Below are 26634 nucleotides of genomic sequence, written 5' to 3'. Positions count from 1 at the left end.
GATCTATATTCTTGCTATTGAGAATGACAAGTTGCAAGGCTTTGCAAAAGTCCAAGCCACTCATGTAAACGACTGATAAACACAATTGCATTGAGAGACGCTGTCTGCACAAGATACGCTATTTGATACAACGAAGGACTTGTAATAATATTACAGCTAAAACAAAACCTCAAAAAAGATCATCCCAGCACCGTCGTTCCACAACGGATGTTGATCTAGGTCGTGAAGAGAATATCGTCAAATCATCAAGATCGTGGGACGTTCATTGCACCGTGAAGCTGCAAACAAGGCTGCCTCAGCAGTCGGATCAGCGAGACAGAGCGCAAGCACGTACTAGACCATATCATCGAGGGAACCGTGTTGGGCTACGGCCACAAGCACAGGCTGGTGATTCGCAGCGGCATTGATCGAGGCCATCCTGTAGACTCCTGCTGGCAGGCCACCGGTGACCTCCACAGTCAGCTGTCCATTCACCGCAACGCTGTTCAGGCCCTTGAAGAACGCGAATGTCCCGGGGTCCGTCGGCGTCGTCTGGTTCAGCGCCGTCAGCTGCTCGATCACGACGTGCGAGTGGCCGAGGATGTCGCCGGTCGTGGTGTTCACCGTCTGCGGCGCGGCGAAGAAATTCGTATCGGGGTTCACAAAGTGCCCGGTCTGCAGCCGCTCGATGGCGAGCGTGACGTTGAACGTCGAGTTCGCGGCGATCGTGTCGAGGTTCGCCGGCGAGACGAACTTGGCAGATGGCATGTTGCTTGTAGACGCGATCATGCCCATGGGTGCAGCGTTGCAAGAGCCGTTCTTGACCTGCGTGCCATTCGTGAGTGGAACGCTGACGGTGGCGCAGAAGTTGATGAAATTGTTGGTGGAAGTGGCAGAGGCGATCTCGCCGGCCTCGGGGCTGAACCTGTATGGAGAGTTGAGTTTCTGGGTCTTACATTAGCAATGGGCACATCTCACTCGTTTGTACCGTCATCGTTGAAGCCCGTGTTAACTAGCGAGTCGAGGAGCGTCAGAGATGACTGTGCATCTGAGCTCTCGGAAGTGCTGGATGCAGCCGCAGCCGATGCGGTAGCCGAGGCAGTGGCAGACACAGTCGTAACAGCTACGCTAGAGGATGCTGCGATACTGGATGAAGTCGAGTTGGATGCCGATGTCGCGCCAGTCGCCGCAATACGTCCCTCAAGATCGGCCTCAGTCGTACAAGTAATACTCGTGCCTGCGCTGTTGACCAAGGGCAGTGCGGCACAACTGACAATAGTCGTGATCAGCCTATTGTCTTGGCACTGCCATCTCATAAACTCACATCAAGCCAGATCCGCATGATGTGAGGAGGTATGCGCCGTTGACACACTGAGCAAATTCGCTGTTGACACAGGCATCGGTGCCACTCGTACACGAGGAGTTCACAGTGAGGGTTGCGAATTGTGCGCTGATGATGAAGTCAGCCTTGATCGAGCAACGAGTCCGCAATAATACGTACTTTTGAGCAATGGCCTCCTCGCCATTTGCGAGGAGGAAGCTGCTATCGCGGGGCACGTACCACGGCAGAGCGTGGGCGACAGAAGTGAATAGAACGGAGGCAACAGCGATAGCGGAGAACTTCATGACGTATGACCGTGCAGTCGTAAACAGTTAGCGGGGATGATGTGACACTTTCTAATTCTACCAGAGAGCGGTGAAGTTTGACACCAGGTCAAGAGAATGAAAGTCGCAGACCGGAAGGGAAAGGAAAGAATGTAATGGAACGAGTCCTGTATCAGCTAACGCCTCTGGCAGAAAAGATGAGATGGCCAGTACATGCGCAGCTGGCTCTTTTATATCTAGCAATTTTTTCGGTGCCGATGCAACGTGCTGGACGGCTGCCGGACTCAAAATTAGCACTCGTTCGGCTGCATAAGCGCGGCAAGGGAAGGCCGGAAGCGTATCATTGTCTCACGAGGAGGCATCGGCGCGGGGGAGGACTGAATATCGCGGAGAATGGGAAGGAGATGCGTATGGATGTGAGCCAATTGTCTACGCGTCGCGGTGGGGGGACAATGTAACGCGACCACGTGAGCAAGCATTTTTGACACAACACGGCAGGCAGGTCTGTCAATCATGGTTCGCCGTGGCAACATAATCTTGGACCTCAGTGCGGCCGCCTTTCGGAAGTTGCGGTACCTGTCTGCCACCACGAGGCTGAGGGCCTTAGGCCTCGAGGACCCTAATCTTGCACACCATCAGGACTCTCCAGATACACGCGGCTGCACGAAAGAGGCCTTTCGTCGTATATCCGAGAAAGGGCAGAAACCCATGTCGGGAACCGGCTCTGACACACATCTGCGTCGAGGATATGCTGTTAGATACGACAGTCACAATAGGACAAAAGTCTCCCATATGACAGCTGAGCATGAGACCAAGCAATTCCATAGAATACTTATTGTCGCTCGTACACGGCTTTAAATGCGCGGTGAGATCACTGATGGCTTCGATGTCACGGATAGCAGGGAGCAACACGCCGAAGCCTCGACCCCGACAATTAACTTGCGTGTTTGGAAGGCACGCATCCGTGGGCGGCCCTGAGTGAAAGGCGCCAAGTACAATTAGACTGCTCCTGCGAACCGGAACGTACAACAATGTGATATCAGCAAGAAATAGCAGCATTCATCGACCATGCACTTCGTTCATAACGCTCATCATAAGGTCCAGCAGCTATTCGTCTACTCCTTCGCGGGCTCCGCCTCTTCGAGCGGCGGGGGCCCATCGTCGTCCGAGTCGTCCGACTCGGCGCCAACTCCTGACGGTCCTGCCTCCTCGTCCAGGCCGCCAGCGCCAGCGCCACCCATGGACTTCATCATCTACAAGCGACCCATAAGTATTAGCAGTGGCCATAACGGTCGCGGGTTCGTGATGGCTTACCTGCTCAAAGTCCATGCCACCCATGCCGCCCATGCCGCCCATTCCACCCATGCCGCCCATTCCACCCAACCCGCCTGGCATGCCTGGCATGCCTCCCATACCGCCCATGCCGCCCATGCCGCCCATATCAGCATCCTCGTCGACCGCGGGTGCCTCACCGTCCTGTTCATCCTCATCGACCCATTTGCTGAAGTCGGTCTTCACGAACGGCGTCTTGATCTTCTCCTTGGTCAAACGCGGCCAGAACTCGGCCTTTTTTTCCTTCTTGCGGAGTACAAGCGTGAGATGCCGGCTCGTCAGGGTTTTGAGGGACTCCTACAGGTTGCATCACATTGGTAAGTGGAAAGGAAAAGTGGCGCATGGATGGCAAGTACATACCTCAGGAACGACCTCAGCGAAGAGATTAAAATTGAATTCATAATCCTTCTCTTCAATACCCTTCTCAGCGCTGAAAAATCGGTAAGAAACTGGATATTGCATCTCAACGATCGATCGTGACATACTTTCCCGCCTTAGCCTTGAAGGATAGTGTCGTCGGAGTGAGGTTGTACTGGAGAGTTTCGGACTTGATGTCAGGCAAATTTACGGTGACATAGAGAATGTTCTGTACAGATTAGCGGCGCGCCCATTGTTAGACGATCGCGCCCGCTGCCCGTCAGTTTCACCTCCAGACGCGGATATACATCGAGCGCATAAAGCGACGCACCTTCTTTTCGTCGACTTCAGAGCTACGCTGAGCCCAGAGCACTTCAGGATGTACTGGCATGTTAGCGGTTGGTTCTTTATATGTCGGTGTGGATGTCGACGATGGTGAAATGGTGGCGTCGAGACGAGAGAGGCAATAAAAGTTGACTTGGAAAGATCGCGAATGCTGGAGAACACCGCGCGTACGCCCGCGCGCTTCGTGAGGCGCGCAAAGCACGTGATGCATCTCGGACTCAGGGCAGGCGAATTTGACTTGAACACATTTAGACGACATACGCGCCACCACGCAGCTTTGCGAGCATTGTCCGACATTTTGAGCTCTCTGTGCTCGGGCTGTTGCGCAAAATGTGGTACGTGGTGTCCAGTCTACTGTGACAGGCGTGTCTGAAGTGCTGCTCACGAAACAGGTGCACCCGTTGGTATCTCCCACTCGTACTGCTCCCATTTCCCATTGCACCGCCCTACTTCCTGTTGCTCTTCCTTCTCTCGACGACGATGCATGCCCGACCATGGTGATGCCACTTCAGTGTTCTCCCCTGCTAACTCTGCTAATCGGTGATGTGATCCCGCCACCATCAGTTTTTACTGCATCGTTCTGCTCTCGGCGATGTTCGTGTCGTCATGCTACTGGCCCCCGGTGCCCCTCGAGACCGCCCTGACGATGCCCTGGTCGGAAAACATCACGACATATGGTGATGCGCTGTTGTCGTTGCTGCCTGATCTGCCGGAAGACATGATGCCGACAGACGTGCCGATGCTGGACCGTTGCTGGTGCGATCTCTCGAGCACCAAGCTCTTCGAGCCGTTCAACGTCACGCAGTGGGAGCTGAACAGTGTCGAGAAGTTGAAGGACGAGCTCGAGCACGAACTTAACGCGCGGAGACAGATGGAGCTCGCCGCGCAAGCTGCAGAGGCAAAGCGAGAGGAGCCTCCAGAAGAAAACGAGCACGAGTCGACACCCGACGCGGAGGCCGCAGAACTCGTTCGCCACGCTCAAGAGGCCACCGAGAAGCGTCAGGGATCGATGCTGTCGCACGTCTGGAATGCCGTCACCGGCTGGTCCATCTCTCGCAAAGCGAACACGAGTACGGACACGACACCTCCCACGTCGCCACATTTGTCAATCGAACCTGTGCCTACGATCGAACTCCCATCACATCAACCGACTCTCCACTCCGGATCGAGACCACCCGTTGATCCCGGCTCGAAGAACTCGACATCAGTTCCGACGAGCGGAGAAGAACGTTCGCGCCCAGAAACACCAAAACTACCGTTGCTTCGGCGGGAGTACGACCTGCGGCCGTATGGCTTCGCACTCATAATTGACTTCGGATGGTCAACATCGCATTCATGATACCTCGATCCCGGTCTTTCCAGTTGCTGTTGGGATACACATTCATATTGCTGTCGATGCTGTCCTTTGTATTTCTAGCAGTACCCTATATCGCTTTGTGCGTAACTCATATCCATCAGGTTATTAGTAGAATCAGAAGTCAACGATCCGCGTTGTAATGCTATATATTGGCTGCATGGAACGCGTTATGTCTTGCAGCATCAGAATAACTTCACGTTCCTATGGCAGCGGTGAGCGACAATTACAAAGAATTTGATTGGTTCTAGCTGAGATATGCATCCTTATATGCTACAATTATGTTGTTAATGTGTCTACTGCGGAAGAGATCTCGAAGTCCAGCATTGCTGTCGCCTGGTCTGCCTTACATATGATGATCGTGAATATCATAGAGCCCAGATCTTCAGCGCAGCGTCCCGTCCACCAGAGATGAGGTATCTATCCATGTAGCGCAGTTTTTCGACTGGCTTCATATGGCCATTCGTGAGAAGGCTCGAATATTGCATGCTCGTGCGGTTGTAAATCTGCGCAAATGAATGAATCAACGATATGCAAAGACACCGGTGTAATGAAACGGACCTTGACGCCATTCTCACCGGTCGCAGCTACGATCTTCCTTGTGTCAAACTGCAGTGCGGTCACGGCATGGTCGAACTTGAGGGTCTCGAAGATGCCACCTGTTCGAAGGTCCCATATCTAGAGAAGCGATAATTCAATCAGGATCGAAGGCCTGAAACGACTCGAAGCTCACCCGAATGGACTTGTCAAGACTGCCACTGACAACGTGCAGCTCATCAAACTGCAAGCACGTAACAGGACCGGTGTGGCCCAGCAGTGTGCGGTGGGGCTGTCCGGTGCGCACTGCGAGAGCACAGGTCAACCACGTCGCGTCAGCCATTGCGGCGTTCAAAGTAGCCACTCACTGTCCCACATGCGCACTGCGCCATCGCCGCTTCCGCTAACCAGCGCATAGCCCCAGAACTGCACGGCGCCAACGAAGTCCTCGTACATATCCCACGTACCATCTGCAAATGGCGGCATGGGAACAGCAAATGTCCCTGCAGCTGCGGCCGCCCCAGGATAGAGGTGATTCGGAAGCGCACTGCCCGGTATCGAAGCCGGCGGATGCGAGATCGCCCAGAGGATGTCCATGGTCATGACACACTGACCAGTCGTCAGATCCCACTGCCGCATTGTCTTGTCCGACGCGCCTGTAACCTATATCCACGCGTTCGGCTCGCTGGCAACCCATGCAAGAAGGGAGAGAACGAACCAGACATTGGTCCTCGAAATACAGAGTAGACACGGCCTTCGAATGTCCTTCCAGCACGCGCACACATGGTCCGTCCTCAACCACGCTGGACGGCCTGCTCTCGCTCGAACGGATGCCGTTGGTATGTGCCGACTCGCCATCGTGGCTCTCGTCCTCCTCTGCGACGTCGCTCAGGTTCAGCATGCCGCCCTCCCACTCTTCATCCTCGTCCACTTTGCGCAAATCCCACAGCCTGACAGCACCATCCTCGCCGCCAGTCAAGCACACGTTATCTTCAACTTGCATGCACTTCACGATACCTCGATGGCCTCGCAACCGGCCGATCTCAGCTCCCGTGAGGAGATCCCAGACTCGCGGTTGCGATTCCTCTTGTGATGCGCTGACAAGTGTGCCGTAAGGCTCTGAGAAGTCTAACGCGGTTATTGGGGCAGGATGTCCCGTCAATGTCTGCAATACATGCATTATTTACTCACTCCACAGCTAGATGTGGTGTACTGCTCACCATGAAAGCCACTCCGGGAGGAAGCTCATCATGTTCTGAGGGAAGGAATACAGGACCTTAGGAAGAAGTCAATGAGATGCGATAGAGCAGAGGAAACTGATGCTGTTAACCTTTTCGTCTACGGGAGCTGTGTGGCAGATGCTCCGTGACAGGGGCACCCCGAGTCCGACTTCTCGACTCCTCGATTTCAAGCCGCTCCTTTACGCCCTCAACTACATTTGGCAATGAGTGGACGGTGCAGTGCATATCTCCATGACGTACGTTCATCATCCAACTCGAGTTCGTCTTCCTGCAATTTGAGAAGGTCCTGCTCCAACCTCGCGCGCATTGCATCAAGTGCTTCGATTTTGTGAGTGATCTCGGCTATCTCACTGTTGATGAGGGTCTTTCGGGATCATGTCGAAGGGATCCATCTGCCAGTAGAATAGAATTACTCACGCGACGAACATGGAGATTCTCCTTATCACGCTCGATCTCCTTGGTTTGGCGGACGAGCTCTTCCCGCCCCAGAGTCTTGCCTGCGCTCAGTGGATGCCTACCCTTCCGCTTCGCCTTATTCTTCCGACCACGCCCCTCATTTGGCACGAAGACGACGTCTTCCTCACTCGCAACACTCGAGCCCTCATGGTCCTCCTCATCGCCCAGCATACCTCGCGCACTCATGCCTAGCCTTTTCAAACCCAGCCGAGGAGCCTCCACATTACGGGTCTGTCTTCGCCGTATACGGCTTTTGTCCGCACTCGGTATCGTCGCATGGAATCCCTTGAGCAGACTGACGTTCTGCGCAACACCTTCTGGCTCCGGGACCTCTTCGCTGAGTAGTTCATCGATAGCCTCCACGATCTGCAGGTCACGCGACGTTATGCGCCGCCTGCCTAATGTTAGCTGAAGCGGTGCGCGACCAAGAGTTGCAAAACCCATGCGCGCGTCCGAAACGCTGCCAACCGAGCCGCGAGACCTTCCGGAGAATGTCGCAGCATTTATCATTCGAGGAGTCATGATGACCGGAGCCACTGCACATAGAAAAGTTCGTTACAGAACATTGCAAGATAGAATTTGAGCATCATGCGTACAGTCCGCAAGCACTTTGGCAGAATCTTGCTTGTTGCTAGAAAATGGAGCCATGAGAGCCCTGCCCATGGCGTCGAACCTGCTCGTGTTTGAAGACGAAGTTGAGGGACCTTCTCCAAGAGGTGAAGGGCGTTGTTCGCGTTTCTTTGACTGTCCTTTACGCGTGTTCGACATGCTTCATCAAGGAGTTCGAGGCGTTGCCGAGGGGGCAGGCAGGTCGGAGAAGGTCGCTCGTTTCCTGCAGCCTTGCGGGGTCTACGCGACTGAGGTCACTCGGCCAATCCCGCTTTGCCGCTTGCCGGATCCACGTGCCCCCGTGCATGCAATTAGCTTTAGGGCGCCTGCCTGCCTCTTTCTGCAATTTCGCTGCTTGCACACCGCAACGTGCAGGATCGCCAGCATGCGGTACCTGGCTCGCCTTTCCCTCATTTCGTCCGCCATCAGGCAACCGGTACGCAGGTGTCAATTCTGCTCCACCGCTCGGCAGCTGCAAGGTCTGCACTATGAATCAAAGTACGCGGAGAAGCTGCAGAAGCGGGCCCAAGAGTAAGTATCCTCGCGACATGCACCTAGTGAGTGGAGGACTCAGAATGTTCTTTGTGTAGACGCGGGATGACCTTTGATGAGCTTCGCGAGGAGTTGAGAGAACAGGAGCGGGAGAGACGGCGACAAAGAGACCTTGAGGCCGAGCAAGCAGCAAAGGCGCTCAAAGCGGATAGTGCCTCTTTCTCAGAGTCTGCCAAGTTACTTCGCGCGGGTGTAAGTGAGAGGAAGGACAGCTCTCCTGTTAAAGTATGTCTGTCATATCGTTTGGTAAACCCGCAAGCGATAAATCCTTGACCTTGCGCTTTCAGCCGCTGAACAGCATCCTGAATCTTGATCGCCTGATTAGTACTCCGCATACTCCTGATCAGATCTCCGTTCTGTGGAGAGCGTATCATGACTCTCGCTCTGGAGGCACCGGGCGTGGCTTCTTATCTGCCAGCATCCCTGTTGATACTTACGAGAAGATGATGAGCGTCGCACGCCGATACCCGGCCTTTCTGGTTCCCCTTCCAAGACCAGGCGGGCATACAGACGAGCAGAAGGACAACAAATCGGCGCACGAGTTCTACTTCATGCAATGGGGCTTCCATGGATCACCGCCGGAACCGTCCAGGGACCTCTTCGCACCTCGACAGCCCTCTTCCAACCCGCAAACATCGACGATCCTGTTCACTCCCTTGCAGGAGTACAAGCTCCGTAACTCGTTTGCTACGCCATACCTGATCTTGACACACTACACTGACCTTGCCCGCTCGCACGGACTCGTCCTGTTGCGAGGAGAGATCACACCGTCTGCTCACGCTCGTGCTGCTGATGGAAGTGAGGGAAGCTATTTATTGAGCCAGCAGGATGCTCAGCTCTTGGCGATAGCGGTGCAAAACTTCTATCTGTGGAGTGAAGGGAAGAACGAGCGAACGGCGTTGCTGGAGTCGTTCCATGATAATCCCACAGAATTTAAATGGGAGGAGCTACTGAAACATTCGGATTACGCACTTTAGATTAATGTTGAACTAGAGTGGATGACACCGTGTACTCAATTGTTCGCTCAATGCATTAACAAGGGTACCCTGCAAGCAGGTCCTGGGAGAACGCTCTACCGTCACGATAGGTCACAATTTACACGCCCGTGACTGATCGTAACTCTCAGGCACCAAATTTGTGGCCGCTGCATTCAGTTCGTGCCGCCACATCGTCCTCCACGTCTCCGTAAAATTTGCGACCGCAGGGCGCAAATAGCTTAACTCTTGCCAAAACTCTTACGACCTATATCTGACACCTTGGCTTCCGACATACTGGGACAAGCGGTGTCTTCTCGACCCTCCAGAGTCCATTACCCGCTCGTCTCTATCCCAGACAGGCAGCTGTTTCGCCACGTTGTGTCTCGGTTTCTGATTTCCACCATGTCTGATCCATATGGAAAAACCGATGATTCCGCCGATACGGCACAACTCACGAGCTCTCAACCGCCAAAGACACGACTTAGTCTCAAGAAGATACCGCCATATTGGTACCCGCATACGACTATGGCGAAGGGTCGTTGGCTAGGACGAGAGATTTTGGAGGTCGTGTCTACAGAGTTCCGTGACCGGTCAATGGAGTATTATGTACGTTGCTGTCAAGTTCTCTGCCATCCATACAGCATGACGGATCGATGGGACCTATGCAGCCGTTTATGGCGTGACTCAGGCTCCATCGATCAGTCATCATTTCAGATGCGAACTGCACTATATATCGCTCACTCACACTCGGTCTGCCAAGAGTAGCGATATGCCCTTGACTCTGGAGTGACCACAATTAATGGCAAGGTGGCGAAGCCGGGCACCATTATTCAGAACGGAGACCGCATCGAGTACGTGCTGCAGGCATTGCGTTACCGGCTGCATGACTTGATCTACAGTCGCCTAATTTAATAATGGTCACAGGAATGTGGTGCATAGACACGAGCCCCCGGTAACGTCAACACCGGTCCGCATTGTACATCATGACCAGGAACGTCAATTTATAGTACTTGATAAACCAGGATCAATCGTGCGTTTTGTCTCACTGTGACGGTTATTTCAAGCCTAATTGACCATGTATAGCCTGTCCACGCCACCGGCCGCTACTTCCGCAATAGTCTGGTCGAGATTCTCAAGAATGACTTCGGCCTTGAGAAAGTCCACAGTATGTTTCCCCGGTATTCTCTGTGCTTTCCACAAATTGGAGACTTAATGCTGATCCTGTTCTTGACTAGCCATCAACAGATTGGACCGGCTGACCTCGGGGCTTATGATTATCCCACTATCTGCATCGTTGGCGAATACTTTGTCTCAGGAATTTGCCACTGGTCTCGTTAGAAAGCAGTACGTTGCTCGGTGCAAGGGTAAATTTCCCACGTAAGTGACAACGAGCCCCTTCCGTGCTATGACGCATGTCTTGACCGCAAAGATTTGTTCAGTGAGGAGATCATATGCGAAGAGCCTTTGCTTACAGTCGACAGACAAATGGGTCTGAATATCGTTCATCCCGAGGGCAAGGTAAATCATGCGGGTTCTCAATCACTCTGTATCTAATCCCTTTGATTTCTATGTAGCCAGCTAAAACAACATTCAAGCGGTTGCACTACGATGTGAACACAAATACGAGTGTAGTACATTGTACGTAATGCTCGATCACTCTGATGGCATCAACTGAAGCTACATTGTTTGCCCAGGTCGGCCGTTCACGGGCCGCTGTGAGTTAAATTGGTGCATCGTGTCCAACTCGTTGACTAATTCTCGATTATAGCTCATCAGATCCGCGTACATTTGCAATTCCTCGGCTACCCTATCGCGAACGATCCCGTTTACTCAAAGACAAAAATATGGGTAGGCACGGTTCCCTCTCCTCGTGGACTCCTCGCAAATCCATGAGTCTTCTGTGCCGAGCTAATTTTGATCCTGATCGCGCGTCCTTCATAGGGAGAAAAACTTGGCAAAGGTGGTTTAGATTTGACTCCAAGTGACGAACGCTCGGCGCCCGCGCCGCCAGAACAATTTAACTTGCAGGGGGCCGACAATCCGGAATCGCTTTCGCGAAGACAGCCATCCAGGACTCCGGAACTAAACGCTGAACCAACGGAACCCAAGGAACTGCCTGGTAAGACGTCGAATAACCAGGACGGTCAAGAGGAGGAGACGTCCGCAGGCCGTCCTAAATTGTTACCGCGGGAAACGGGACACGATATTGGATTGGGTTCACCAGTACCGCTATCCGCTGAAATGGTGGGCGTTATCACCCGGTTGAGGAACATGAAGGTACGTTCTTGTCCCTGACCGCCTCTGACGCTGCAAATAACACGTCGTTCTGTGTTCATGTACCGACATTGCCTTGTTATGCTGGTATCCTTCGTATTGCAGGATGAAAACGAAGATTGGAGTCGTTGGCGCGACGTTGTTTTCCGAGCTAAAGGCGCACTATCTCCTTATGGCGTGAAAGTGCCTCTTCCTCCACAGAACAGACGCAAACGAGGAGGCCCTGTACACCGCTCCGTCACTCATGAAAAGGATGATGGCGCGAATGGCGCTGCCAATACAGAGCCAGAGCCAACACAGTTGACTTTGGAGGAAGCGCTTGAAAAAGCGCAGGAGTTCGAATCGCTGCAGACGGCTGAATCCCCCACTGAGACTCCCGTTCTACTCACTCCATCGGAATTCCCCGTCCCTGCTCCGATCATGGATGAATCATCCCATACGTTGACTGCCGCCGAGGTTGCTTCGTACTGTCCAGAGTGCTATCTTCCCTTGCATCCTGATCCAAAACCGGAGCGCCTATATATCTTCCTGCATGCATTAAGGTATACCACCAGCCTGGGGACGTTCGAAACCGAAATGCCCGAATGGGCTTCGGAGGGATTCACTTGGTAGTTTATAACAAAGTACACCACAGAAGGCGAGGATCCACGCAGTGTCTTCAGCGCAGTAGCTATCGGAGCGTTCCAATGGAGTTCTTTTTTTTTCCGAAACGCACGCCTCTCTCATTAGATGTCAGGGCGATCATGAACGAAAACTGTGCAAAACATATCCTAGCAATGATGCCAGGAACAACTCCAGCAGCTTATTTTCGGACAATTGAATGTGGTTTCATGGGACTGTGCCTTAGACTCACGGGACAGCTTACCACTGAGCTTGACTAAGCTTGCGTATGCTTCACTTGGTTGCTCGCCGGACGATCCATGCAACCATGCAGTCAGCATCACGGGATGAACGGCCACTGCCACTGCTACGCCAGGCTTGTATCGGAACCCAGGTTTCGCATGCGACAGCAAGATACGGAGTTCCGTCCCGTGTCCATGTAATGCCCGATAATAAGAGCTCGGTGATACCAGCGTTTTCTCGATATCACGGAGGCAAAGTACCTTGAAGACACCGATCATTCGTTCTATCGTCGATTTCCCGTACGTCGCCGCCTAGATTCCCGGGCGGCTGACGGTGCAATAGCGCTGTTATGCTTCGCATCGAGACCTCTTCTGAGGTTCTACAACCGAGATGGCTCGAGGTGGACCTCAATTTCGCCCAGCGCCCAATACGGCTTCTGCGAGCTCGGGAGAAGTTGGGAGGACCGAACTTGTTCTTCACATTCAAAGGATTCCAGATGTTGTCTCGTCCCGTGCGTCGGACACTATGTCTTAGCAATGAGCGATCAGCGATGTCAGCAGGCGTGACCTGGACCCTTCGCGCTGAAGCAGTTGCTTGACTTCGAGAGCACACCGGCCCGATCGTTTTTTTCGATACATTTATAAAGAACGAAGATGCGGTGCATCGTTTTATATCATTACTGCCGGTGATTTCGCTTCGAATACACGACTTACAATGCAATCCTTCATATCATTGTTGAAGACTCGTATGAGTCCAAAAGTGCGCTTCACAATGCTGACATGCTCTTTGGGCCACTGACAAGTTTTCGCCGTTTGCAGCATTCTGCACCGCTAGCAACTGCAGATGATCGACAACATTTAATCTTGATGCCGAGCACCGTAGCATACGTCGTGGAACTGGTCAGTTAGCGATTACGGAAACTGTCGTTTCGTCGACTCACGATGCGGTTCAGCCAAAAGGTTCCACAACCCGTCCCACATCCCCAAAGAAAGGAATTACCGCAAGACCGGTCAACGTTGTGAGTATAGCGGGGGGATAATCATCATGTCAAATTTCGCTTACGTTCGGACGTTACTCAACAGGCGGAGATGTTGGATTATGAGGATACCACGTGGGGCCCGTCGAGACCTCCTAGGCGACAAAGTTGACACTTTCCCATGTGTAGTTTTGCAGCAGCGTCCACTGCTCATAGTTCATTGAGTACGAGCGCTATCGGACATATCCTGTGATCTGTAGCGACAAGTTCCACTGGCAGACGATGGCCTGCGCAATGCATTGCGACAGTGATAGCGGCTAAAATGTAATTTTTGCGATTGATACACCATATCAATGATCGCATCCACTTTATGAGTGCATATAAACCGTTAAACGAGCATGGAAGGGGCTGTTTGAGTTGATCCCAAGGTTCTGTATGCGAGCCTGATATGAGTACCTGCCTTGAAGGAATGTAGCATTGGTTGCATGATATGCTGGAACCCGATGGTGACAGCGGAAGGGAGAAAACGCTCCGATTTCGGTACGCTGTCGACAGTCCTCGATCATTGAATAGCGTCCTGCTTGTGTGATAAAATCCACGACGAGGCTGATCTTTCAAAAGATGCTATGTATGTCTCAATTAGAGTCGGACAAACCTCGGCACCAAAAGTCGCAACTGCGTGGAGCAGCGACACGCATCGAGTCTTAAAACTGTCGTGCTAAGCATCGTCTTACATTCAATATATTGAGGCTGATTGGTAGGATGTGAAGTTTCGTGCTGCACCCGGACGCCGGAAGGTCAACTTCTTATTCACTCAGCACCGAGACTGGGTATCGGGATCACCGGTCAATAAGATAAGAACAATAAAGTACCTTTTTTTCACACCATTCTGTCCATGTACCATTTCAGTTCGCATGAACACTAGCATGGCAGCATGTGCTTCGAAGTCGACTACTATGTGAGATTTCCAATATGACCTAGGGAGGCTGTGAGACCCGCTGATGAAGTTTGAGAATCGACTTAATCATTCACCTGACGATCGCGAACTTGGACTTCCTCACGGTCGGATATTTTGGGATCCGAAGCGATGCCTTACGAGCTTTGGTGCCTGTTCTACATAGAATACTACTGAGCTCAGTCTTTACCGGACTGTCCGGAAGCCGACCCAAGACGACCTGCTGCAGCACAGACTTTGCACAGCAAACTCAGGATGATGGGGTAAAGGTCAACTGGACGTTGGACTCCGTCCAACACAGCACCCACTGTAATCCCACCCAATTATACAAGGTCTGAGGACGTGTAAAATGTAATTACCGTCGCGTAACTTTTTGTGCACGAGACTGTTGAGCATTTGCGCAGAATACAGGTCCGTCATCAGCTACGTTGGCACTGGCACTTGAGCATCGAAAACTCGCTTGTATGTCTCTGCGTACTACTGCCAGGCACTCAGTAACGGTATTTCATGGGATGATGTCTTGCGAGTTGCACAAAGGCTAAAGATGGGCTAGATTCTGTCCGTGAAAGCTCCTGCATTTAGAAGTTTGTGTATCTCAAGATAGGAATGTTTCATGTGAGGAGATTTTGAGTTCAATGTTTCATTAATTCACATTCCGTTGCGTGCCAGTCGCGGCGAGGATGAGTTGCTGAGCAGTGGGCCCGAGCGGGCAGCCCGGGCAGCCCCCATTGGAGGCGCTCGTTCAGGTTCGAAGGCCATCAGAAAAACTCAAACTCGACTTATGACACTTTTATCCGCTTGCCATCACCAAAAAGACAGGAAGTTCAAGAAAAGCCTCAGAACCTCCTTGTTCTGAACTTTTCTCCGGGTTAGGAGGTTTTATCGTGTGCTAATTGGCTTGCACAAGCCAAAACCAGCCTAGAGAACCAGTCAAAAAGGAGGCTCTCGGGCCACAAGTCGATTTGAGGTTTCAGGCTGATGCAAGCAATAGACGAGATTGGTCAAACCTATATAGGAGAAAGCACTGGCAAGGCAAAGGTACCGCAACATCAAATACTATGCCACTGAAGAGTAGTGTCAACTTGAAATGATAGGTCAACTGGGTCGTTCGCGCGGGGGTATGTATAGGAAGTTCACCCTAGTAGTTCAACCAACCTCCTGGTGCGGCTAACACAAAACCGTTTTCTTCGAACATCGATACTCCCTTTCCACTGGCTTGTTGTACTCGTTGAGTCGGACTCAACCTCATATTAATGCGGTCTCGTCACCCCTCTAGACTCATTCTATGACATGAAGAGTGCTGCACGGATTGAAAAGTGACTTATATCGTCCCATTGAAGGCTTGGTGATCTAGATCTACGACTAGAATTATGCTGGGAAGAACGGTATGTATCAATGAGCACGTACAACTTTAAGTAAGAACTTGACCTCCACGGTTTCCTCCAGTGCAGTCCATCGTACGCAGCTCACATGAGATTCGAGAAGGATGAAAATTCTTCAATACCGAGGCGTTAAGTTCCACTTGCGAGATGTGACGAAGTTGACCAACTGGTCTCCTAGACTCCAACGTCACCGGATACATCACTAGCTTAGGAATGGATTTACACAACGAAATCCATCTCAAATTCACATCTGCGTTCTGACGCTTACCACGCATGAGAATAGCACAGCCATTTCTGCCCTCTCCACCTCCGACGTTCTCGGCCCCCTTTGTTTCCTTCTTGTTCACGTTAATGTGCATTCTTCAACATCGATCAGAACGAGGGTGTTTTACTCGTTCATGACGAAGCAGGCTGCGCAGATCGCTTGCGATTTCACAAAACATTCAGAGCAGTTTCTCGGTTCATGTAGGCTTCAGTTGGTTCTATCTTCCCGCGATGATGTCTGATTTATATATGAATAGATTTGCATATCGCAAAAATAACAGGCAGTGTCGCTCCTAACGTGCTTCTATACCTGAACGGCCCTCATGCTGCAGCTGCGGACAATTAGCACAATTACGCATAAAGCAGACAGCTCACTCCGGATAACATGCAAGGGGCATCAGCAAATTCATGAACGTCAACTGGGAGCCTGATTTTGTCAACCAGACGTGGAAATCGCCGCCGCTCGTACACAAAGACCTCATCCATCTCGAAAGCTCCACCACCCCCATCATTAATCGTCGCTTCCATTGCCATCTGATGCCATCGCGTCTGCTCAAGATAGATGGTAGCGAGAGTGAAGTTTCCAATGACTGTCCTCGAGCGCTGCGTCCTTGAGGGCACGCTCATAGTCCCAAGAATGCATGCCTTCGTTCGAACACCCAACAATGAGTACGCGATTATATTGGACTAGGTGCGAGGCATTCCCCTCAGCACGCTATGGGACGATCTCTGCCTCGGGGCGCACAATCACCGAGGATTAGCTATGTGATATTTTGCTTTCAATGCGAAAGATCGCATTCAAGTATGCCGGACAGCCGGGTCACAGGCACTACGTTCTTCCCGAAAGACTAGGCTCTTTTGTTCTAGATTGTGGAATGAGAGGAACAAATCAAGCGAGCGAGCCGCCATCGTTGATCATGTCGTGGACACACGTCGCGCGGAGTCATTTTGCAAATAGAAATATATACTCGTCAAAAAGGATCGCTTCGTTTTCACAAACGGAGAACTACCTGATCGCAACATCATCGTTAATCCAGATACACTCAACATCGGCGGTCTTCTCGGCCGGAAGAACACGAACTTACTCCCGACCTATCTCGAATACATTGCGACTAGGCATTCCGGTCGCCAACTGCTGTATTGGTGAGCAGTGCTTCTAGAAATTCTGGAGAACGTATTAGCGAAGAAATGTGGAGGAATGAAGACCCATGTAAAGGAAGAATTTGCGCACGCTTGGGGAAGGTCCTTGCGGATATCGAGAGAAATGCTCCAGGCTTCGATGACGACTGCGAATGGACATTCGGGTCTGACGTTCACTCTACTTGTGAATAAGATCTTTCTTTCTCTGCCTATTGTCCACTCTGAATATAACATCACAGCTGCGTTGAATCAGCGCGCTGCGAACAAAGTTGTGTTTTCATAGCCTCGACACGACACACTGTGATGAGGAGATCGTGTCCGCCGCCGTTCCACGCCACCCTACCGTCAAGATGAACGATACCGCCACGTGTGGACTGTGGGGTGCTTGACATCTTGCAACCCGCTGGCGAGGAGCGATTGCGAAAAACTTGCCAAGAAATCAAGAACAGGTGCACCGCTTTTAGCAATTGATTCGCCATGATAAGGAGACTGTGTCTGCTCGTTGGACGATTATCGACTCCTCTTAGATCAGTGGTATGGCTCATAAAGATCGTACTAGCAATGCCGAAGAGTGGCTGGCTGGTATAGGCAAGGGCGTATCGATGTGATTAGCCTCCCGAGTTTCCTTTTTCTAATCTGACAGCTTATTGGAAGAGTTCTTACAAACTCATGTGCTCGACTATGAGGAAGCGAGCAAGCAGATTAAGCAGCATATTTGGCACCAAAGCAGTTTACCATAGCGGCATAGTAACTGGCAGCTGTCGCATACGCTTCACCAAATCTTAGCACGTAGAGATGAGATCTTCACCCATTCGGTCGTACGCTGCTTATGATGCGCGCTGCTTTTCAGCATTCGACTCCAGCATTCGACTCCTTGGTCAGACAAGGATATCTGGAGCATTCCCGCGGAGGTTTGAAAGAATCGTCTCGTCTGCCCACGGGAGACTATTTTGTGCGGTTTTCAGCGCATGTTCCGGACGCAATACATACTTATCGACCAATGCCATGCTTCGAAAGCCCAGCGATGTCTTCTGGCTAGCTTCGCAGATCTGCTTCTGAGAACATTTATGGCCAGCGTTTGATTCATAGAAGATGCATTGTGAAGGAATACATTCAGACGTGGGACTGTGACAATGAACAACGGAACTGAGCCTACTGTGTTGCGATACCAGGTACAAATACAGGCGTGATGCTCCAGCGATTACCCCATCGATGTGTATGGAATGATAATGCCAGCCAAATGAGGAACATGGGAGAGCGTGAGAGATGTCATGCCAGTGCGAGGACTGGTTTTCACGTATAGACCAGAACAGAAGCCACATCCCAGTACGCTTCGGAGAAAGCGCTTGGATTTTCATTCACGAAATCTGGTAAGCGATGTCAGCTGGTACCCAGTCTCATGAAATGTGAAGATTACATACCGTCGCAGGTACCCGAGCAGCCAGCAGCTTCATAAATTGAGGCTACACCGGCCCAATCGCCACCTTGGAAATCAAGTTCAGTACTTGGAAAATACCGACGATGCAATACTGCTCACAAAGAGTTAGATCGAAGATGATATTGTTGGCTGCGAAGACTGAGTCGATATCGCAATCGGTGTTAGGAAAGTACGCGATGGGGGTTCCCTGCGTGCGACGATAGTAAGGCACATTCTGTGGAAGACTCGTCGTGAGACCACGTACCCAGTTGCTCGTATCGATCGAATCAGCGCCGCTAGAAACGTCTGAAGGTACATCGGTGGCATCTCTCGTCCAGAACCACACATTCACCCAGTCAGCTGTCCTCTCCATCGCATACCATCCTCCTCCTGCTTCGTTGAAGTCGGGGCCGAAGCTATTGTCTGTAGGGTTTTGCACACTGCAACCACTGTTGTTGTCAGTGTACGTATCGCAGTCAGTCGACCCTGGAGTGCTGAACAAAAAATGCTGCTGAGCCAGACTTTGTCCGAAGTTTCAGACTATTACTAACCCCGTCTCATTGAGACTATCTGGCATCGCACATGTGCTACCAACATGCAGCGAAATTGTGTTTGGGGTCACGGAGTTGACACCCTCGATCCTACCGACAGTAACATCAGAGATGAGGTGAAGATGATGCGTGACAGTCGACTCACTACAGCATCGCGTCGTCCAGGAGGTTAGATAAGGTGTACTTATTAGTCGCATAAGGCGTTCCATGCAGAACGCGCGCACTCACGACGTCGACCTCGCCCGCTGTTGGCCAATCGCTGTCATTGGTTTCCCACGCAGCTGGCCAGGTGGCGCAGCCCTGTGGCATGTGCCTAATATTAAAACTATGGGAAATGAGGGTCAACGGCTTGGCGAAGAAGCTTTCTATTTGTAACGCACACAGTAACATGGTAGTTGTACTGTGCATTGCTCTTGATACGGACACTGTTCCGTCCTGGATCATCGGATGTCAGAACTGTCGTATAGTCACAGCGCATGATGAGCGTGTCGTCCGTAACGTAGGTCAAGTTGTCCGCTAGCGCTGTTGCCTGGTCTACGTAGGTTCTAGGTTAAGTAACGTCAGCACAGGCCGCGCAAGCGTACGAATGAGCGACACTAATCGCAGGGCGAGCCACGTAGTGCGAACTAGAAGCTGCTACTCACACTCTTCCACCGGTAGGGTCCGTGATGTTTTCAAAGCTCCAAGCATTAAGAAAATCTTGACCAATATAGGTGGCATCTATTGACCAAGTCTCCGCGAGCGCTCGCAAGGCCAAAGTTGAGGTTATCAGGAGGGATGTAAGTGCAGACCACATGATGCTGGAAGAGGGGAAGGGTCGGCCAACGGAGCAACAGGAGGCTGACGTTCACGACGCGAATGGACGCGCTTTATACCTCTCGGTGGGTCAGACCATATTATAATCGAGACATTTGGCAGACATTGTCCCAGGATGTTGAGGCTCATCCATGTGCCTCCGAGATCTTGTCGCATGTGCACTGAAGACGCATGCCTTCCCGAGATTCATCGCTAGAACAGTCATTGCAAACCGAACCTGCGGACTCAGGTCCTGAGCCGCTTCGCAGCGCCAGCATGGGCATCGGTGGCAGAAGCATGTGAGAGCCAAATACAGGCGGTCATGGCCTGATTGCCAGATGGAACGTCCAGAAGATCAATGCACGGGCTCTTACACCTGACAACAGCTGCTCATGAACGGATGGAGCTCGCTTGAGGCTCTGCTCATGGGCCGTAGCCAAACCATGCGGTCCATGTTCGCCCATTCTCATAGGGATGGCCGAATTAGCTAGTTCGTTCCCGTGGAATGGATGGGTGCAATACGTCGGAGGGTGCATTGGTAGACTCATTGCGGCGTAACTATCGATCAGTCTATGAAAGCGCCCAGAAATGCCATCACTTGCGAGGCTCGCACAACGCCCGGGGACATGAGGAGGTGGAGTATATGCTGCATGTGACGATATGTGAGAACGATCTAACGATCTTACGGGTATTGCGAGGGTACAGTACCTGAAGACGACCTCAGGACTTCAGCCGAGAACCGGAGGAAGAACGGAGCAAGCATTCAAAGCGTCTACACGTGTAAGGTCAGACACATGTACATGGTAACGCCGAGCGGGACAGCGATTCGAAGTTGCACGCAGACGCAGTATGTAGATCGTCCACGAAGGACATGAGGGAAGACAACTTGATTTGGCATGATGAACGTCAAGTGATTCAAGCTGCCGGGGGTTTACCGCACGTTCGTCTGAGTAGTGTTTGCATTAACAAACCACATGAGCTCCGCGCTACGGAAGAAACCTTCGGGCTTGGGCTGAGAGCGGCGGGACACCGAGTCATCAGGTGCATGACTATCGGCGGCGATGATGTCAATTCCTCACAGTCTGCGGATCAAATACTGCCAGCCTAACCTACGTTCAATATGCATCCGGCATACCAGCACATTCAGCGCAAAAGGTATAAGTTGATGGTGAGAACTTGCCCTGTAGGCCTTGCGTGAGCGGAGTCGTGCGTGTAGAGAACCAGGAGTTCAGAAGCCCATATAATTGCGTATCCCTTATCTACGTGTTTCCGATTCCGGTATCGTCGCGAGCCTTGCAGTCTCTGTAATGTCTTGACCGCTAAGGTCCGGCCCTGAGTTTATATAACGAACAATAGCATGGTTCGAATCGGTAGTTGGTTGTTCCTCAAATTTGGAGCCTGGACCCAGTATGGCGTGATCAACACGACAGCAATCCAATCAAACGACAGACGTTCCGAACACGATCGAAAACGGGGACGAACCTCGAAACAGACTATTGAGTTGGTGCTTCAAGCCAGCCTTCTGCCTGCTTTGCTTCCTTCTCTACGGCCCGTATCGCTTGCACCACTTCCTCCTCGCTGCCCATATTGAGTTTGGCCATATCTCTTCCGTACATTTTCCCAAACCTAGTCACCAATCCATCCACCTCGGTTTCCACAGTGATATGAGTGTTGGGACGGGTGGTAGCATCGGCAATACATCCAGCATCGACACCCGCCAGCCCGCACGCAACCACCCTTGAGAACCACGCAAGGGGTTCTCGGGTGATATTAAGAGAGAAGCCGTGGGTTGTCAACCTATGCCTAACCTGTACCCCGATACTGGCAATCTTCGTGTGGTCGTTTAAGAAAACACCGGTGTGCTCGCTCGGGTAATGCCTGATGCCGTGTGCCTCCAAAAGATGCGCCTCGAGGGTCTTCTGCATTTTGCATATGTACTCTCGGATGCCGAGTGGGGGCGACCAGCGCCCGAGGTCCAAAAGCGGGTAGCCGACAATCTGACCGGGTCCATGGTACGTCGTCTCACCCCCCCGCTGCGTAGCAACAAAGTCTGCACCAATATCTCTCAGGCGAGCTGCCTCAGCCACGACCTCCGGAGAAGAGGACACCTGTCTGCGTCCAGCCGTATACACTGGTCGATGCTGCAGCAATAGCAGTAGATCCTTGTAATTCACACCAGCGCGTCGCTGGGTGAGTTGAATCTTATGCAAATATTCCTGTAAAGATAGGGTCCTTGCGTATGGAAGAGGTGTCGAGAAATAGTGATAGAATATTGGCGGGAGAGAGGACATCGTGGTCATGAGCAAAGCTGACAACTACGGGCATCGTTAACAATTAAGCGCCCGAGGCTGCCTGCCGACAAGGCATATGATCGTGCGCGCTCGAGCAGCAGCCGACTACAATAACAATGTACAGCCTAGCGTGCCTTGCTCCTCTTGTTCTCGTTCGACGACATCTGACGAGATAGCAGACCCAACATGAACTCGAAAGGACGACGCAGTTTCATCGTGGGAGCAGGATGTACTGCATTCATCAAGGTGAGCATTGAGCAGGAGATCCATGCTGTCTTGCAATTTTCGAGTCGTCACGAACTGTATAACGAAGACTCTCTTATTTCTGTCAGCCTCGAGCTACACGGACAACAGAAGACGTGAGTGCAATCTTTATCATGAACATGGAACGCTCATTGATGAGGAATAATGTATAGATGGGACTAGAAGCCGCAACGAAAGCGCTCCTCGATGCAGGTGACGCTTCAATTGACTCATGTGGCATTGAGAACCATTGATTACCAATTCGAACCAACTCAACAACACAGGCATCACATATGATGCAGTGGAAACCGCTTTCGTAGGGTACTGCTACGGTGACTCCACGAGTGGCCAGGTGAGCGACCATCGCTAGACGCAATACAACCAATTTGAGAATTTGACGCCGTACATACTCGTAGAGAGCACTATATAGTCTCGGCATGACTGGCATACCTATCACGAACGTCAACAACAATTGTTCAACCGGGAGCACCGCGCTCTACCATGCGAACAACATGGTAAAATCCGGACTGGCGGAATGCGCCCTCGCGCTAGGCTTTGAAAGGATGGCGCCGGGCAGTCTCGGCACAAACTTTCCCGACAGGCCGTCCCCCACTGCCCCATTCGCTGATGCAACGGAAGAAGCTGAGGTGAAGCTCAGTAGTGGTCAGAATTATGGGCCTGGTGCCCCGAGGATGTTCGCCAACGCAGCACAAGAATACTTTGACAAACATGGAGCGAACATGACGCATCTTGCGCAGATTGGTTAGGCTTTGTCAAAAAGTTTAATGTTAACGAGCATATGTGCTGATGGCATGCTCACCTTTAGCGTCTAAGAATCACAAGCATTCAGTTAATAATCCATATTCGCAATTCCGAGACGGTTGGACAGTTGAACAAATTCTCGCTGCTCCCAAGATCAACAAGCAGCTGACAAAGTTCATGTGCAGTCCTACTTCAGTTTGTCCATTCATGATAGTTGTCAACGTCTGCTCACGGACCATCCTCAGGATGGCGCTGCCTGTTGCATTGTTGCTTCAGAGGATTTCGTGCACAAGCACAAACTGGAAAACCAGGCAATTGAGATTGTGTCTCAGGCGCTGTACACCGATGAACCGGAGACCTTTGAGAGCAAGAGTGCCATGGAAGTTGTCGGCTTTGGAATGACGCAGAAATGTGCAGATAAGATATTCCATGATGCTGGATTCAATGAGCGCGATGGCAGAGATCAGGTTGGCGTGGTTGAGTTGCACGATTGTTTTGCAGCCAACGAGGTACACCTGACACTACGCCCGGCGAGCTGCTTTCCTTTCCTGACATCATTCTCAACAGCTGATCACGTACGAGGCGCTTCGACTATGCGAACCTGGCCAAGCGCACCGAATGGTCGAGGAAGGGGATATCACGGTACGTTACTCATGAATCCCAATTGAACATTCACCAACAGCTTTCATCTCAGTACGGTGGGAAATACGTGATCAACCCCAGTGGTGGCCTTGAAGCGAAGGGCCACCCGCTCGGAGCAACCGGTCTAGGTATGCATTTCTATATCACCAGTAAGTAGCTCTCGTGCATCCGTCCGCAGAAACACCGCTCACCACTCGGCTATCAGTGCAATTGCGACAGTGTGAGCTTCTACACCCGCCTACAGGATGCGAATGCTAACGAAGACTGTCCGACTGTTCCAGGGGCTGGACCGATGCAAGCGCCCGGTCTGTTCGACACTGACAAGAGGGGCAAATATGGCCTAGTGCACAACATCGGCATCGGAGGGGCCGTTGTATGCAGCTTGCTTCGCCGGCCTGAGTTCTTCAATGCGGAAGGCGAGGATGGAAGAGACAGGTGCGGTTTAGTCGGCGAAGAAGTTTATCGAAGGCTCTGACCAGTTCTTCTAGGCTTGGTTATAACCATGGTCATCAATGCAAGCCAGTCTCTATGGCCGATGTGGACAAAGTCAAGTCGATCAAGTCCTCGCCATATATTCTGGAGCGAGCGCGGCTCTAATCGCCCGGAGCTGTTGCACCTTCCTAAGCTGATTGTATGAAAGTCTCTCGTTGTATCTGGAATATATGTATTAAATCTGTTCGTGCGATCAACGATGACAGTACTATGCACATGATAATAGCTCATTAAATATATAACTCGTCTGCCAACAGAATGTCCGACCATTGTCCAATGTGCGTGCAGGAAGGCCTTTCGTGGGTCATGATGCCCCGGTGATTCGTGAGGTTTAGCACAGGAGATTACCATCGCTGTCCATCTTGTGCTTTACCCGCGTTCGAGAAGAGTCGAGTGCGCATGCATTATTGCGAGTATCAGGTTGATTTGTTGTGTTTAATTTTCTTCGGTGGGGACCCCCAGGCCATGTTGTCCTCGTCGAGCATCTCGGCCTGCGTAGGAGCGTTAAATAGGGAGAACGTCCGACAGCGAAGAGACAACCTACCACGTCACTAGAACGTGATGTCGATTTTGGGCCAGAAGAACTCGACGACGCGAGTGGCTGGTGCAAACGGTGAGGCGAGTTCAATGCGACTATGTGGGGACTAACCAGTTGAATCGTGTATTGGGTGGACCCTGAAAGATCAACGACATCCAATGCAGGCTTGCGAGTAGTGCCGCCGGATCGCTATGTGGGGCTCAGTCACTCAGCTAGCCGAGCCCTCCGGTATGCACGAACGTTATGAGTCTTGTTGAGTGAAAGTTTGAAGAAAGACATATTTGATGATAGGTTCGTCAGGTAAAGTGCACGTCGTAAGTGTCGTAACGAGCAGAGGAGCCTAGAATGCAGAGAGCCGCTCAATCCCCTCTCATTCTTATATCCGGCGAGTACCAGCGTTTGTCTCGAACCGAATAAACCAGTCGGGCCAACACGGATCCTGCAAGATATATCGCCACTTTTGCGGCAAACGGAGTACGCGAAGGGCTTAATAGACGGGCTTCTTGCTCCATGCTGACCGCGATCCGTGACGCCTTACCGCGAGCCTCCGAATTCATTCAGCCACGCCGAACATTCACAGGAGAACTTCATCCCCACGCAAGGTCAGACGAGACTCCGCAGAGCAGGAGAGCAACCCAGACTCGTTAATGATGTGTTGCGCTAAGCATGGTCGACAGCACTGAGACAGATGCAGGACATCTCCACTGGGCCCCAAGTCCGGTGCTGTCAGCATGATACGACGGCGAACCTTCCTTGGCATATGATGAAGAAATAACAAGGCACATCTATTTAGTCGGAAATGACGGACCGAGTCCTTGAACGCCTTTGCAATAAAATCATTTTCACCGAACTTCGTCGGAGAAATGCTAATTGAAGCGAATCACAGTAGAAATATATTGATATGGCAAGAATCGGAAGAGACTGGCCGTCCTGGTAAGGGTAGAGTTGATCCGAGCAGTGCCTTGCAAAGAACAAAAGAAGCTCTCTTGAGGGCCTGAACATCATGCATGGTCAGAATAGTTCAGCACTCGCTGCGGCGATGTCTCACGAAACTGTGACAAGTTCGTACCTTCATACCCACACTCGAGCCGCATATAACCATGACAGCGTCCAGCGACAAGATAGATATTTATAGATAGATCACGGTCCAATGAACGCTCCAATGAACGTCGCCGAAGGACTGCATGAACATGGCTGCAGTGTCTCGTCATCAGCTACGGCTGAGAGTTTCATTCATACAGGGCGGTAGAGCGCACGCAGGACGGCCACGGAGAGACCGTCATTCGTGATTCCATACGCATAGTCTCTTATGAAAAGACGTTATTTCTGGAGTGATGACGATGGGAAGCAAGTACTCACCGTGCAGAGACGGACATATAACTATAAGCTGCATAGGAGAGAATTCTGAGTCCAGTCATGCCATATTAATGCTTACCGATCTCTTCCGCAAATTGCTATGCTCTGACTCAGTAGGACGATGATAGCTATAAATGCTGACAGCATATGTTTAGTATCACACAATATAGCGATCAAAAACAGCGATGAGGACGTAGAGATTTCAATCCAGGCCCGGTCTGCACATGCAAACAGCTTCATGCGAATCATCTCGCATCGTGGTGTGGGTGAAAGTCGGCGATCAAGTATTTCTCCGTCACGTCGCGGATCTTCTTGCCGATGTAGAAATTGAGAAGGAGCTGATATGAAATCACATATGGAAACGCACAG

At 51.6% G+C, this 26634-nt stretch overlaps 11 protein-coding genes across 11 annotated transcripts; 4 read left to right on the top strand and 7 right to left on the bottom strand.

Moving 5' to 3' along the window:
• Positions 1-245: 245 nt before the first annotated feature.
• Positions 246-1992, bottom strand: LAESUDRAFT_812852 (uncharacterized protein). The gene is made up of 5 exons (XM_040914438.1): positions 1481-1992; positions 1304-1429; positions 958-1248; positions 335-904; positions 246-278 (listed from the first exon to the last, which is right to left on the bottom strand). Exons 1-5 carry the CDS (start codon positions 1603-1605, stop codon positions 263-265), a joined length of 1128 nt encoding a protein of 375 aa, XP_040763986.1. The 5' UTR covers positions 1606-1992; the 3' UTR covers positions 246-262.
• An 86-nt stretch (positions 1993-2078) lies between these two features.
• Positions 2079-2949, bottom strand: LAESUDRAFT_185868 (uncharacterized protein). Its single transcript, XM_040901499.1, has 2 exons — positions 2899-2949; positions 2079-2837 (listed from the first exon to the last, which is right to left on the bottom strand). The coding sequence occupies exon 2, from the start codon at positions 2641-2643 to the stop codon at positions 2188-2190; it is 456 nt and encodes a 151-aa protein (XP_040763985.1). The 5' UTR covers positions 2644-2837; positions 2899-2949; the 3' UTR covers positions 2079-2187.
• On the bottom strand, positions 2342-3697 carry LAESUDRAFT_726065 (HSP20-like chaperone). Its single transcript, XM_040908952.1, has 5 exons — positions 3605-3697; positions 3402-3502; positions 3277-3346; positions 2899-3213; positions 2342-2837 (listed from the first exon to the last, which is right to left on the bottom strand). Exons 1-5 carry the CDS (start codon positions 3662-3664, stop codon positions 2700-2702), a joined length of 684 nt encoding a protein of 227 aa, XP_040763984.1. The 5' UTR covers positions 3665-3697; the 3' UTR covers positions 2342-2699.
• A 181-nt stretch (positions 3698-3878) lies between these two features.
• Positions 3879-5109, top strand: LAESUDRAFT_726064 (uncharacterized protein). Its single transcript, XM_040908951.1, has 3 exons — positions 3879-3953; positions 4011-4115; positions 4183-5109. The coding sequence occupies exons 1-3, from the start codon at positions 3949-3951 to the stop codon at positions 4955-4957; spliced, it is 885 nt and encodes a 294-aa protein (XP_040763983.1). The 5' UTR covers positions 3879-3948; the 3' UTR covers positions 4958-5109.
• Positions 5110-5340: 231 nt separating this feature from the next.
• LAESUDRAFT_653961 (WD40 repeat-like protein) lies at positions 5341-7728 on the bottom strand (the record flags this gene model as incomplete). The annotated part of the gene is made up of 9 exons (XM_040904460.1): positions 5341-5478; positions 5534-5650; positions 5706-5815; positions 5878-6172; positions 6228-6674; positions 6730-6785; positions 6840-6941; positions 6991-7114; positions 7168-7728. 9 exons carry the CDS (start codon positions 7726-7728, stop codon positions 5341-5343), a joined length of 1950 nt encoding a protein of 649 aa, XP_040763982.1.
• A 431-nt stretch (positions 7729-8159) lies between these two features.
• LAESUDRAFT_726061 (ATP11-domain-containing protein) lies at positions 8160-9436 on the top strand. The gene is made up of 3 exons (XM_040908950.1): positions 8160-8346; positions 8406-8592; positions 8655-9436. Exons 1-3 carry the CDS (start codon positions 8201-8203, stop codon positions 9342-9344), a joined length of 1023 nt encoding a protein of 340 aa, XP_040763981.1. The 5' UTR covers positions 8160-8200; the 3' UTR covers positions 9345-9436.
• A 310-nt stretch (positions 9437-9746) lies between these two features.
• Positions 9747-12230, top strand: LAESUDRAFT_736980 (pseudouridine synthase; the record flags this gene model as incomplete). Its single annotated transcript, XM_040910743.1, has 11 exons — positions 9747-9950; positions 10110-10195; positions 10269-10374; positions 10428-10509; positions 10580-10721; positions 10784-10862; positions 10919-10982; positions 11039-11059; positions 11113-11192; positions 11286-11621; positions 11724-12230. The coding sequence occupies 11 exons, from the start codon at positions 9747-9749 to the stop codon at positions 12228-12230; spliced, it is 1707 nt and encodes a 568-aa protein (XP_040763980.1).
• Positions 12231-18471: 6241 nt separating this feature from the next.
• LAESUDRAFT_759435 (glycoside hydrolase family 16 protein) lies at positions 18472-19942 on the bottom strand (the record flags this gene model as incomplete). The annotated part of the gene is made up of 8 exons (XM_040912596.1): positions 18472-18545; positions 18600-18662; positions 18716-18803; positions 18861-19089; positions 19147-19236; positions 19295-19459; positions 19527-19691; positions 19791-19942. 8 exons carry the CDS (start codon positions 19940-19942, stop codon positions 18472-18474), a joined length of 1026 nt encoding a protein of 341 aa, XP_040763979.1.
• A 1054-nt stretch (positions 19943-20996) lies between these two features.
• LAESUDRAFT_185654 (chloroplast lipoate protein ligase) lies at positions 20997-22370 on the bottom strand. The gene is made up of 3 exons (XM_040901498.1): positions 21424-22370; positions 21077-21339; positions 20997-21015 (listed from the first exon to the last, which is right to left on the bottom strand). The coding sequence occupies exon 1, from the start codon at positions 22239-22241 to the stop codon at positions 21435-21437; it is 807 nt and encodes a 268-aa protein (XP_040763978.1). The 5' UTR covers positions 22242-22370; the 3' UTR covers positions 20997-21015; positions 21077-21339; positions 21424-21434.
• Positions 22356-24847, top strand: LAESUDRAFT_726056 (thiolase-like protein). The gene is made up of 12 exons (XM_040908949.1): positions 22356-22478; positions 22565-22591; positions 22649-22688; positions 22760-22827; positions 22892-23237; positions 23302-23432; positions 23483-23746; positions 23805-23879; positions 23932-24028; positions 24085-24099; positions 24161-24314; positions 24368-24847. Exons 1-12 carry the CDS (start codon positions 22419-22421, stop codon positions 24474-24476), a joined length of 1386 nt encoding a protein of 461 aa, XP_040763977.1. The 5' UTR covers positions 22356-22418; the 3' UTR covers positions 24477-24847.
• LAESUDRAFT_726054 (uncharacterized protein) lies at positions 24531-25351 on the bottom strand. The gene is made up of 4 exons (XM_040908948.1): positions 25150-25351; positions 25021-25098; positions 24916-24972; positions 24531-24862 (listed from the first exon to the last, which is right to left on the bottom strand). The coding sequence occupies exons 1-4, from the start codon at positions 25186-25188 to the stop codon at positions 24788-24790; spliced, it is 249 nt and encodes an 82-aa protein (XP_040763976.1). The 5' UTR covers positions 25189-25351; the 3' UTR covers positions 24531-24787.
• Between the last annotated feature and the right edge of the window lie 1283 nt (positions 25352-26634).

This window comes from Laetiporus sulphureus (assembly GCF_001632365.1).
Source record: "Laetiporus sulphureus 93-53 unplaced genomic scaffold LAESUscaffold_21, whole genome shotgun sequence".
Lineage (NCBI taxonomy): Eukaryota > Fungi > Basidiomycota > Agaricomycetes > Polyporales > Laetiporaceae > Laetiporus > Laetiporus sulphureus.
The sequence above is the reverse complement of the archived record's forward strand: the minus strand, read 5'-3'. Positions and strand labels throughout refer to the sequence as shown.

Bases quoted from the DNA above. Each gene is read 5' to 3' on its own strand.
- LAESUDRAFT_726054 (XM_040908948.1), bottom strand. From the start codon at position 25,188: ATGTCTTTCTTCAAACTTTCACTCAACAAGACTCATAAC. The intron at 25,099-25,149 runs GTTCGTGCATAC...AGCCCCACATAG, and splicing joins CACTCAACAAGACTCATAAC to CGATCCGGCGGCACTACTCG. The intron at 24,973-25,020 runs GTTAGTCCCCAC...CGTTTGCACCAG, and splicing joins CCCAATACACGATTCAACTG to CCACTCGCGTCGTCGAGTTC.
- LAESUDRAFT_185868 (XM_040901499.1), bottom strand. From the start codon at position 2,643: ATGCTGCTATTTCTTGCTGATATCACATTGTTGTACGTTCCGGTTCGC.
- LAESUDRAFT_726056 (XM_040908949.1), top strand. From the start codon at position 22,419: ATGAACTCGAAAGGACGACGCAGTTTCATCGTGGGAGCAGGATGTACT. The intron at 22,592-22,648 runs GTGAGTGCAATC...AATAATGTATAG, and splicing joins CTACACGGACAACAGAAGAC to ATGGGACTAGAAGCCGCAAC. The intron at 24,315-24,367 runs GTGCGGTTTAGT...CAGTTCTTCTAG, and splicing joins GGCGAGGATGGAAGAGACAG to GCTTGGTTATAACCATGGTC.
- LAESUDRAFT_726065 (XM_040908952.1), bottom strand. From the start codon at position 3,664: ATGCCAGTACATCCTGAAGTGCTCTGGGCTCAGCGTAGCTCTGAAGTC. The intron at 3,503-3,604 runs GTGCGTCGCTTT...TAATCTGTACAG, and splicing joins CTGAAGTCGACGAAAAGAAG to AACATTCTCTATGTCACCGT. The intron at 3,347-3,401 runs GTATGTCACGAT...CCGATTTTTCAG, and splicing joins TTCAAGGCTAAGGCGGGAAA to CGCTGAGAAGGGTATTGAAG.
- LAESUDRAFT_185654 (XM_040901498.1), bottom strand. From the start codon at position 22,241: ATGACCACGATGTCCTCTCTCCCGCCAATATTCTATCACTATTTCTCG.
- LAESUDRAFT_812852 (XM_040914438.1), bottom strand. From the start codon at position 1,605: ATGAAGTTCTCCGCTATCGCTGTTGCCTCCGTTCTATTCACTTCTGTC. The intron at 1,249-1,303 runs GTGAGTTTATGA...GACTATTGTCAG, and splicing joins TCATGCGGATCTGGCTTGAT to TTGTGCCGCACTGCCCTTGG. The intron at 905-957 runs GTGAGATGTGCC...CTCTCCATACAG, and splicing joins AACGATGACGGTACAAACGA to GTTCAGCCCCGAGGCCGGCG.
- LAESUDRAFT_726064 (XM_040908951.1), top strand. The intron at 4,116-4,182 runs GTGATGCCACTT...CGCCACCATCAG, and splicing joins ACGATGCATGCCCGACCATG to TTTTTACTGCATCGTTCTGC.
- LAESUDRAFT_726061 (XM_040908950.1), top strand. From the start codon at position 8,201: ATGCGGTACCTGGCTCGCCTTTCCCTCATTTCGTCCGCCATCAGGCAA. The intron at 8,347-8,405 runs GTAAGTATCCTC...TTCTTTGTGTAG, and splicing joins CTGCAGAAGCGGGCCCAAGA to ACGCGGGATGACCTTTGATG. The intron at 8,593-8,654 runs GTATGTCTGTCA...TTGCGCTTTCAG, and splicing joins AGGACAGCTCTCCTGTTAAA to CCGCTGAACAGCATCCTGAA.